Raw genomic sequence first — 11,958 nt, 5'->3', positions numbered from 1 at the left:
CTGGTACTTGATGATTCCAGTAGTGTACTGTGAATTTGTGTGTGTGTGTGTGTGGGGGGGAGTTTAACAAGAAGCCCTCTTTGAATGCAGTAGTTATTTCTGTGTCCTGACTGGTAATTTTTTTTAAAGTTGAATGAATATATTTAATATAGATGGGTTTGAAAATTAAATATTCTCTTAAACATTTAGTTTTGTTTTGTTTGAAATGTTTGATGTCTCACAAGAACTGCTTGGCTTTTGGTATACAGATCCATACTGCCTGCAAAGCAAGAGCTCTTCATGTGTAATGGGTGAGGCTTTAGAAGCAACTTAGAAGTTCCAGTAAAAATGGTACTTGTTGGTCAAATTGCATAAGGGACCTATGAACATGATCACATCATTGGGGACTTCATTAGTGTTAGTCTACTCTGTTGTTGTTGTTGAATGAAGGGGTCTAAGAAAATCCCAAGTGTTTCCATGGAATTTCAAGCTCCCAGATGTGTTCTCTTTGCTACTCAAATTTCATCTAGAGGTATACTTTCATTTTTAATAACTGTATGCCTATGTGAGATAGCTAGGTTGGGGTTTTTTTGTCAGGTACAATACTGATTTTTAGACACTGCCACTAAAGTTATTGTGGTTTTGCCCTCACGTTACGCAATAGCTGTCATACTGTCTCAGACAGACTTTAACATGCTCAATTGGATGTCCAAGTGCTTCACAGACAGCACTCTGGAGATTTCCATGCTTTCCCCATTTGGATTTTGGTGCAGGACTCTTGAAGGTAAACCCAGTCACTTTAGTGTTACAACCTGGAAAACTTCCCTGAAATGTGAAAGAAGGGAGGCATTAGATGAGAAGCGCTCAGAGAATAAAAGTATTTTCTGTTGTACTGTGCTAACTGTGGACTGAAAATAGTAAGAACAAGGTGATTTTTGTGTACCACTTCGAAGGAACTCTTGTATTTTGCTCATTTTTAAGGACCATGTTCCTTATGTGACGTCATCTTTGAAAATGAGTAGCCTTTACTTACTTTATTTTCTCCTCAATACCTTGCTGCATTCTCCATTAGTTTTCATAGATATTTAAAGGTTCATAAGCATTAGTAGCTTCTTTGAGAAATATACTTGTTGGCTTCTGTCAAAGAAGAAAAGTTGTTTGTTCTAGCATTAGATCCAGCATTTATATTTGTGCTTATTCTGTGCTGGATATGCTGGACCTCTCCTAGCTGCATCCAGTTTTATTACTCATTCACAATTTGGAAGCATGTATAGTAAGAGATTTACTGCATCTAGGGGTAAATTAACAGAACTGTTTAGCGCTTAAGTAAAAAATTAGTTAAATAATATATATCTGTTTTCAACTGTGCAGTATTTTTAATATGTGGCTTACCTTGTTGAAGGTATGTTTCAGTGCTTCAGTATATAGCACCAAAATAAGCTAGCCTCAGTGAAGGTGTTGTGAGTACATCTGTTCTGTGCGTTGCATTGGAACAGTATAAATAAGTTCTAATTTGTAGCATATTCAATGCTACATGTGTGTCTACATGAAAAAGCTCTCTGGTTCGCAGAGTAGCAACGTGAGGATTGCTGTTATTTCTTGTGATTTGTTTATCCAAGCATAAAATATATCAGTAGCATGCCTCAAAATCTTTGATCTTGAAAGATGTGATGGCGGGGAGAAAGGGTGGGGGAAGTTTTTGCTTGTATGTTTTTTCCAGATGATTTTAATTCAACTTTTTAAAAATAATGTAACACTCATGATTGAATGAGAAAGATGAAGAAAAAAGGTGTATATAATCCTGTTTCTCAGTTAAAAAAAAAAAAAAAAAGAATAAAAAATTGTAAGATAATAAAGAAGATGTGAGAGAGCAGGAAATACCATAACCCACTTTTTCCCACTTCAGATTATTAGAAAGGTAACTAGGAAGTAGTCTATCTAACATAAATATCTTCTATTTGCAGAGCCAATGGAACAAAGCTGCAAATGACTGCGTATGGCTTTTTTTTCCGTTTGAATGCTCTAATAGAAAAAAAAGTAACAGTAATTAATTCAAAGGAAATTGATATTGTCCTCTTATTTACTAATACACCATAATAATCTTTATTAGCGTGTATTTGTAAACCTTAAATCAGTTTCTAATACCTTATATCCACTACTTTGCTTATGTCTAATAAACAAGTTAATAATCTTAATATACCTAATAATATCTACTTAAAGACGATTATATAATCAGTGTAATTTTTTTCACATACCATCCATTTTTCACTGCCCTGTGTGATTTATTGCTTTTTACAGAATCAGGATTGTACATACATATTAGCATGGAATTTTTTTTTTTGTGCACTTGAATTAGCTTCAGTTTGGTTGGCAAGAGACTATCACAGTTACAAAGGCTATTTTTATATTAATATGTTTTGTTTATGCTTATTTATGAATTTTTCTTGTAGAGAACAAATGGCCACAGAAATATCAGAAATATTATCTAGGTAGGTGAGAAGACAACACCAAACAAATCAATCATTTTATAAATAGAAATCAAATATGAAATGGGTTAAATTATTATGGAATGAATGAAATCTGGGGGGTTTTAGGTGCTAAGCAGATAAGTAAATTATTTCTTTCAGATAAATCTCCTTTATCAATGCCTTTTTTCAGTAATTATTTTTCTACCATTTTAATTGATTATATAAAATAAAATAAGTTCACATATCCTGGTATTTTGTGTGATTTTGGTAATGTTCTTCCAGCTTTCTTCTCTTTTCACCTTTCTTATAATGATGATAGAAAACTAGCCTCCACATCTTTCAAAGGGGGGTTTCTACAGATTCAACAGAGTTAATGAAGTTACTTAATGTTAATGTAACTGTTAGCGCTTTTAATAAAAAAAAAATCTAGTTATAATTTCCTTCAAATAAAAACATTTTGAAAATTACCATATTAAAAACACATTAAAACCCCTCCTAAGATGTCTAAACAAAATCCCCTTCCGAGACATCTTGACTACTAGTGCAAGATTTTATGCACCATGCAGGAGGAAAGGAGAATGCAGGTTTAGATCTGAATACAATTCTACTGTAACAGTCTCATACTAGTTTGTGACAGAATACTAATTCTCTTTTGAAATAAATTGTTATAGTCATCTATATCAGTGAGAAATTAAAAAGTGTTTAGTGCAACTTGAGGACAAAAGTAAGCTTTTGACATTCATTTTCCGAAGCTTACATAAGAAGCAAAATTGTTTAGAGTTTTTAAAAGTGAATCTGTTGTTAAACAAGCTACTGTGCTGTGTATGTGGAGTCTGAAGGTGGCTTGTCTTATACGACTGAAGTTTTTTCTAGTTGTAGAATTGTTAATTGGGAACATAGCTGTTAACTAAATTTATTTCTTGCAGTGACATTTTATTCCTATTACTAAGAATAGGACTAAACAAAGTTGTGTGTAATTAATAAGTTAACATGTGAATTTAGATGGCTAGATTGTATTGCATATATTGACATCATTCCAATGACAATAGCTAATTCTTAAAGTGAAAAAAAATCACAAAACTTTGGGGCAAAATCAGAGGTTTTGTGTTTTGATTGAATTCAAGATGCAGTACTTCTTACTGCATGCTTATTTAACTAAATCTTTTTGACTTTTCATATATCAGAAGCTTGATTTGAGACTGATTTTTTTTAAAAAAAGTCTGAAAATACTGTTTATGATACATAACTTTGTCAGCAGTGAAGACTGATTATCAAGTATGATGCTTTTCTCTCTGCCAGACTATTATGCTTAAAGTCACGTAGAAAACAAGAGAGTGATCTGCAGAGTAGATCATGGGAACGTAGAATCGTTTTGGTTGGAAAAGACCTTTAAGATCATAGAGTCCAACCATAAACTTAACGCTACCAAGTGCACATCTAAGCCATTTCCAGAAGCACAGCATCTTTTAAATACCTCCAGGGATGGTGACTCAACCACTTTCCTGGGCAGCCTGTTCCAGTGCTTGACAATCACTGTAATGGAAAGGCTAAACCATTAAATTGGATTAGCATTCTTAAAGATTACTAGTTTAACCAGAGATCTTATAGCCTAGTTCTGCTGCTCTAAATTATGTAGCAAGCTCTTAGAGCAGTGAGTAGTGTTGCTAAATAAGGAATATCCTTGGGATTTGTCAGATGAGGTTCAAGAAGGTTAGACACCAGCAAGCGGAAATTACGTTTATCAGGAATCCTTTGAAGTCCTACAGATATGAAGTCCTACATATATGCCAATGATAACAAAACAAAACATTACAAATATATATTTTGAAGGGGACTCTCTGTGTAATGATTTGTTTTACACTGACAAGTAGTGCTAATAAAAGTTCCTCACCTATGTACTGGTTAAAAGTCAGAGATTTAATTTTTTATGTCAGACTTCTCAATACAATAATGAAGCTTTGTGTTGACTCAGATTAGTAGTATGAGTAGACATAATTAAGATGATGTTGCAATAAACAGATTCTGAAATTTTAATTAGATTTGAAGAGATGGTTCAGTTACTATCAAGAAGGTGATTTGGTTAAGCAGATTGTTTTATTCTATGAAACTTAAAAATAAATTGCATTTGTTATCTCTGCTTTCAGAGCTGCTATATCTACATAGAGAAATTTTTTACAGATGATGTATTTATAACTTACTAACTAAAATGGAAAAATAAACAACATAAAGCTTCATAGTCCCACGTGAGACCTTGATGGAAAATGAAGTCTAAAATAATATTCACTGGATTAAAAATAATGTAATAGTGTAACAAAGATATTGCTGCACAAATAGACTTTTACTTGAAAAGGCCTGGTTTCTTCTGTTTTTTTCTCTTGTAAATTTTTAATGTGACATATTGCATCAAGTATTTCCCTACCCTGTTAAAAGTCTAGTTTCTTCTGATCAAATACTCTCAGATCCTGAAAGATAATTCAGTTTGCCTCACGTTCTCAGATATGGGCATTAGCAGAGGGTGGTAAAATCACCTGTCTGTTCTTGAATTCCTTAGTGTTTAAATAGTATTCTGACCGCCACTGAATGTTGGAGTGTTTTGTACTTAGTTTATAGTCAAATAATCCATGGGAAGTTTGCTGTTCCTAAGGGAGAGTTCTTCCACTTCCTATCCATACCATTTTTAAGGAGGGGTCAGGAGGAGTATTTTTTTTTTTTTTCAGGTTTATTTTTATACATATACATTATGTTTGTTACATGGATAACCTTATACATAGTGTTAAAGAAGATGGAGATTTTAGTAATAATTTCTCACTTGCATTTGCTGTTGACTTTATTGCATACTACCTACGAGCCAAATACTTCTTGCCTTTGAAAAACACTGTTTCTGGATGAGTCTTTTTATACCGGTCAGTCTTAAACAAGGGTTTTGTCCGAATCCAGATTTAAACAACAGAGGAAACACCTTTTCTCCTTGTCTACTTCAGAAATACTTTTCCTCATCTGTTTTTTGACTGGAACTAAAAATGTATATGGCCACTCTTTATTGTCTGTATTGTACATATTGACTAATACCAAGAAAAATGTACACCAGCATGGAGTGAGGTACACGTAAATAGAATATGCATCTTTTCACACATTCCTTTTAAACTCTAGGCAACTGATCAGATTATTGTATGATTTTGGACATAAAAGGTGCTTTCACTTTTTCTTAATCATTTGAACATCTTGAAAATAATATGGTACTTTGCCTTTGAATTCAGTCCCTCTGCTGCTGATTTTCATTGTAATAAGTATGCTTCAGTGTTGATCGTGGGATCTGTTGCTCCTGTTGTAACAATTCCTCTTTCATACTTGAAAAAAATATTTACATATATATATATATATTTAATAATTGTAGGAGTCCTTCAGTTCAAGCCACAAAAGCTGCTGCTGGTACTAAGAAGCATGATCTCAGTAAGTGGAAATATGCAGAGCTTCGTGATACAATAAATACATCCTGTGGTAAGTTGGTTGGGTTTTTTTCTGATTTGAGAAAGTAAAGTGTTATTTGTGTGAAAAGTATAACTTTCTTCCAGTGTGGGATGGTTTCCTTTGTTACCTCTTTTACTGATCATATATTTATGATGTTAAATGGCTTGGGCTATAAAATACATGCTATAATTTCTTAATTAAGTTATCTCAGTTTTATGTATTTTCACAAAGGGAGTAATAATTATTATACTTTACCTGGAATTTGCGTGGTTTTGCTATAATTTCTTGCTGTCACCAAATCATAAAAAATCAAATATATCATGTAAAGCACAGTGTAAAATGTTTTCTGTCGCATATATTCGGATTAACTTTTAATTTTCAGAATGTGTAACTTAATTTGGGAAGCTCACAGTTGTAATTACTTTTTCCCCAATGTTATGAAGATAGATAATAATTATTTCTTTATTAAATATTATTTTTTCTTCCTGCTTCTGATTGAAAGCAGCTGATTAATTTCTGATTTTATATTTCTCCCTGGATGTAGAAATTTGGAATAAACTCATTGTCTCTATTGTATTTAAAACCCACTGTTAGCTGCAAACTCTACCTGAGTCTATTGTTTTTACATACTCAGGACTGGGGCAATGTTTTCAGCTGAACAGATGGTGCAATAATACATGGTACTAATGTTTGTTCATCCCTATGCAGTTTGGATACTCTTATGTGACTAATGAAAAAGCCTTACAATCATTCCGTCTCTTAGAATTATGAAATTCAGGAAAAATGAAATATATTTAATAAAGTGGAAAAAGAACCTAGATCTGAGCAGTCAAATTGCTGATTTTCTTTTTTTCAATTGCAGAAATAAAGTTCAGCAGTGAAATTTTATCTGTTTCTGTACTGCTTGGCTTGTGATAATGTCAACAGACAAATTTAGCAAAGTGAAAATTTTATTTGTAGCCTTGCCCTGCTCCAAATCTCACAGTAGAACAGCTGCTCTGGGGACTACCATTCCTCTAAAGGAGAAAAGGATATATAACATCCCAAGGATCTTTCTGGGCCAGAAAATATAAGCCCTGTTGCTGCAGATACTATAACATACAGTGTTACAAAGTGATCTAAAATTATGTACCTATCAATATAAAAAAGCATTTAATAAATATTTTTTTATGATTTTTCTCACTTCTCCCTTCCTCCCTCATTTTTGAGACAGATATTGAACTGTTGGCGGCTTGCAGAGAAGAGTTTCACAGAAGGCTAAAGGTATATCATGCTTGGAAATCCAAGAATAAGAAACGCAATGCAGAAACAGAACAGCGTGCTCCCAAATCAGTCACAGACTATGGTGAGGAGAAATATTTTTGTGTCTATAATAATTTTGATGACAATATTCTTAAGAAAACATTGTGAGAATGAATTTTGGTTTTGCTAAATTGAAGGAAATTCTTGGGATTTTTAAGGTGTTTTTATTATTGATTTAAGGTAAATATTTTGAAAAGATTGTAACTGGCAAATACTTTGCAGAAGGTAGAATACATTCAGGAGACCCAGATACATGTATGGAACAGCTCTCCCTAAAATCTTTTCTCATACCAACTCACATTTGTTAAAAATAGTTCTTGACTTGGTTTTGCAGTTGCTGGCATTTTTGATACATGTTTGTTGCTATGCTACTTAAGACTAAGGAAGATCATTTTTCATTTATGAAGCTGTGGTTTGCATTTTGAGACTTCTGAGACTTTGTTTTTAAGGTTGTTCATACTAGTTCTGACTTCTGTAATTACAAGATGCTTTCTTAGAGTAGTTAGTGTCAATTCAGAACAGCGAATTATACCTAAAGGTAGAATAGAGATTCTAAAAATAGTTCTCAGATAGTCCATCTTTCAGAGAATTGTATGTGATATAAAAAAGAAGATTGGAAGGAATCATGCTCTTTTATGTAATTCACTATTACATTTGGGGTCCAGACAAAAACCAAAAAAATATTGGTAATAAGGGGTGTTTTTCTCATGCTTTTATTCTTTTGTAAGATACAGATACATATACGTAGATGCTTTTAAAAGGTGCTAATAATTTCCTCATTTACCTTACTGCAAGCCTTATATATTTCAGGTTACATTCTCTTTTTTAAAGTTCTCTGAGTGTTGATACTGCAGTTTTTGATTATGGGATCACAAATTTAGCGTAGTCCCTGGTTTCTTATTAGACTGTTATTCTGCTGATTTCACAGATGAGTGTTTATTGTCAAAGCAATGCACTAAGGAGAATAAGTGACTGCATTTGTAATTCAACAAGAAGGTGTAGGAGTTACCATATTTGACACTGCCAGACCTGAAAATTAGGTGCCAAGTTTCTGGAGTGATATTTGCAGAGTGGATTGTTACTCTTCCCCTCCCTCTCAAGTCCAGTGATCATCTGTTACAAAAGGAATTTAAGAAATGAACAGAATCACAGCAAATGGATATAATAATATAGTGAGATCTTTCCTGCTGTCTTCTAGTTCCATGAGTCTTGTGTTCCTGGCCACACAGTTAATGGGAGAGGCAGAGGAAAGGGAAGATGGGGAGAAATGCTCTCCTGAAAGTCCCATTAGCCTGGGATTAGGGCATTGTCCTGGGATATGGGGGATACAGGTCCCAGGGGATACAGGTGCCCTACTTACTTCCAGTGTTAATCCTTCTACAAAGGTGTCTCCTTCCCCTTGATTAATTTACTGAGTTAAGCATTGCTTGAGCATTACCTGAGAATTTGAGCTTTTCAGGGAACTTGGTGCAGATATATGGCAGGTGAAATCTGGACACCTGGAAAAGGTGTTATCAAAGAATGACCATGCCTAGTAATGTGGTTTTAAGTGCTTAAGAAAGCTTAAGACTGAAACAGCAGGAAAAGACATTTGAAGCACTTCTGCAAAGTGGTAAGTTGCTTTGAGTTTGAATTTGCAAATTCTGTCTGGAGTTAAATGAGTAAAATAAGTATTCACACACAGTATTGCTGATTCATGCACAGTATTGCTGATTTCTGTCAAAGAGCAGAAAATATTTAGATTTGTGCAAATAAAACTGGGAATATTCATGATCTCATCACATTTAGTTAGAAATTTACAGCATTCTTTTCAATGCTTTTCATTGGTTTTTTTTTTACTTTTTTTGAAGTATTGCTTCCTATTTCTGAAGAAAAGTTAGAACATTGCAGTTCAGAAGAAAGTCACTGATAGAGACCTTTAGAGACTCTCATTAATGTCAGAAGTAATTATTGCTATTGGCAATAATTTTACTACGTGGGCATTTCACATTTAGGTATTATAATGATCTGAGAAGGTAGTAAGAAACTCTGATTTCTTACACATTGAAGCTGAAATTCTTCCAGGTGTCAGTGGATATGTGCTTCAAATGATGTAGTTTCTTCTTTCTGTCTTAGTTGATGTAATACAATTTTACAGGTCTGGAATTTTTTTCCTGGCAGAAGTCTCAAAAATTGAAAGTATTAACTAGCAGATTTGTTGCAGCAATTTGTGTTTAGCATGTATACAACTGAGGTTTTGTAACAGGCATAGCAAATAATTGAAGTTATAAAATACAAAATTAACTCCTCATGAAAGTAGAAGCTGTTGGAAATCTACGAAACTTGAGCAAGTGAGACATTATATACATGTCAAGGAGTAGAAAATTAATAGAAATACTTAGTTCAACATCTGTATTTATTTTGTAGCTAGAATTTCCATTTGTCTATCATCAGCATTGGTGAAAAATGTTGAGGTAATGAAACTATAACTTATAAAGGATCAGTACTTTTATGTTTTGTTCAACATGTAATATTTGTTCACAGATTTTGCACCATTTTTGAGCAGCTCACGTAAGTGGGGAGATGGTTATTTAAGCTAACTTTGAAGAATAGGAACAGTTGAGAGCTCTATACTAACATTAATTCATCCAGTGTTTTGCTACATGTGTTCACAGAATTTAATTGTTAAAAAAATCTATTTTACAATTTGAAAATTTTATTCAAATGGTGGTAATTATATGTTCTCTAGTAATTTACGACTGTACTGCTTATCTTCATGACATTCTACATATCTGAGCAGTCATGGGAAGGGAGAATGAGATAACCTTTTTGATGTAGGTTATTTGAAGTTCTAATCTATTTTTCTCTCCCCACCCTAACATATGTTACTGTCTGCACATGGCTTCTTGTTGTAGCAAAACTCTGGAATCAATCTAACAGCTCTTTTTCTAGCAGACAAACTAACAATCAGGTGACGGTTTCTTTTGAATAAAAGATTACAATTCCGTGGCACTGAAAGGTAGATGCTATATTGGCTGCTTAGCATTCCTGTCCTCTAGATTTCCTCTTGGATTTAGGTATGTGTAGAGGTAGAAATATGTCTTAGCAATTACCATTGCAGTGCAAAAAGTGTTTGACAATGCTAAAGCACTGATCTACTGTGATAGATGTTCAGACAATTTGCAGAAAACAGAATTAATTTCCTATAAACTGTAGACTATGTCTCCCTGTAAAATACATGCTTTATCAGAGTTGACGTATAAAAGTAGCAATTACCTATTAACATTTGTTTTATTTTTCTTCTCTTTGTTTATGTAGACATGGAAAAAAATTGAGGGGTATGATTTGTGTAGTATGTACATTTTTTAAGATTCTGCTGTTCACATTTAGAAAAACTATTTTTGCTTGAAACTAAATGGAAGAAATAGCAAGGTGCAGTTGCTAGTCTATTAGTCTTGTTCATAACTAAAAATACATTATTAGAAGTTATTTTCATTTTTCAGTTTATTAAATTTTAGCTCAAAAATTAGCTCTGCTTAATACACATAAAAAGGAATTTACTTTTAATTATTTCCTTTATGCTGAAACATGGGAACTGATTTTCTTTTGTACCGATGATGTAGGTTCACATTGAGAATTTGTAACAGTGGTATTGTAAAACCACTAAAACAAGATCAGTAATAAACTTTTGCAGGAGGCAGTTATTAAAGGAAAGGATCTTGCTTGTAAGAGCATTTACTATTTAAAACTGATTATGATAGTGTATGCATAACATTAAGAAGGTCGATCAGTTGATCAGTTAGCATAGAGACTATTCGCTTTTATTTAAAATAAAGTTTCTCTCTGAAATGTGTAGGACTCTGATGGAGTCCAAAAATGTATATGGGAAATGTTTACCAAAAATATGTATGAAGCTTTAAAAAAATTCTATATAACTGTGTCTCCTCCAGTTTGGTCTGTTGATCTTAATGGTCTGAAATAAACAATTTCTTTAAAAAAGAAAGCAGCCAGAGAGTAGTTCTAATGTTTAGTACACAGAAATCCAGGCAGAAAGTTATGTTTGGTGGCATCTTTGTAATAAGCAGTATTTGTTGTTGACATTTCTATTAACAAATTAGTAATTTCTAACAGTATTACACACCTTTCTGTGTTGACTGTCAAAAATCTTCAAGTGATGCTTTGTGTTTTTGTAACTGAAAATGCTTCTTTGCACTATGGCCTTGTTTTACAAAGAGGTGGACTGAACTAGGGCAGTTACTGATTAATGTTTCTGGTTGGTAAGACATTTTATATAGGAAGTTTTATCTTAAATATTGATTTAAAGCAGAATGTGTTATTTTACTAACTTTTAGTCTAAAATATACTTGATGCCGTTGAACAACCTAATATTGCGTGTAGATGCAGTAGTTGACATGAGCCTTTCCTCACCAGTGTTGTAGCTGTAGAGATTAAAAGAATGGACATTACCAAGATCAGAATAACAGAATCACACAAAATGTTAGGGATTGGAAGGGACCACAAAAGATCAACTCCCCCTCCGCCAGAGCAGGTTCACCTGCAGTAGGTCACACAGGAATGTGTCCAAGCGGGTTTTGAATGTCTCCAGAGAAGGAGACTCCACAACCTCTCTGGGCAGCCTGTTCCAGTGTTCTGTCACTCTCACAGTGAATAAGTTTTTCCTTATGTTTACATGGAACCTCCTGTGTTCCAGCTTGCACCCATTGCACCCTCAGACATCACTGAGAAGAGCCTGGCTCCATCC

The 11,958-nt window shown here is 33.6% G+C and overlaps 1 protein-coding gene across 1 annotated transcript in view; it reads left to right on the top strand.

Moving 5' to 3' along the window:
• The window catches only part of LOC104526364 (unconventional myosin-VI), a gene marked incomplete at its 3' end in the record, with an annotated part of 34,347 nt that extends 24,580 nt beyond the window's left edge, over positions 1-9,767 (top strand). Inside the window, exons 19-23 of the mRNA XM_029085397.1 lie at positions 1,944-1,973; positions 2,430-2,468; positions 5,842-5,945; positions 7,129-7,260; positions 9,741-9,767. Coding sequence (XP_028941230.1) covers positions 1,944-1,973; positions 2,430-2,468; positions 5,842-5,945; positions 7,129-7,260; positions 9,741-9,767 — 332 coding nt within the window. The remainder of the gene's footprint in view (positions 1-1,943; positions 1,974-2,429; positions 2,469-5,841; positions 5,946-7,128; positions 7,261-9,740) is intronic.
• Between the last annotated feature and the right edge of the window lie 2,191 nt (positions 9,768-11,958).

This window comes from Antrostomus carolinensis, unplaced genomic scaffold (genome assembly GCF_000700745.2).
Source record: "Antrostomus carolinensis isolate BGI_N321 unplaced genomic scaffold, ASM70074v2 scaffold8946, whole genome shotgun sequence".
Lineage (NCBI taxonomy): Eukaryota > Metazoa > Chordata > Aves > Caprimulgiformes > Caprimulgidae > Antrostomus > Antrostomus carolinensis.
The sequence above is the reverse complement of the archived record's forward strand: the minus strand, read 5'-3'. Positions and strand labels throughout refer to the sequence as shown.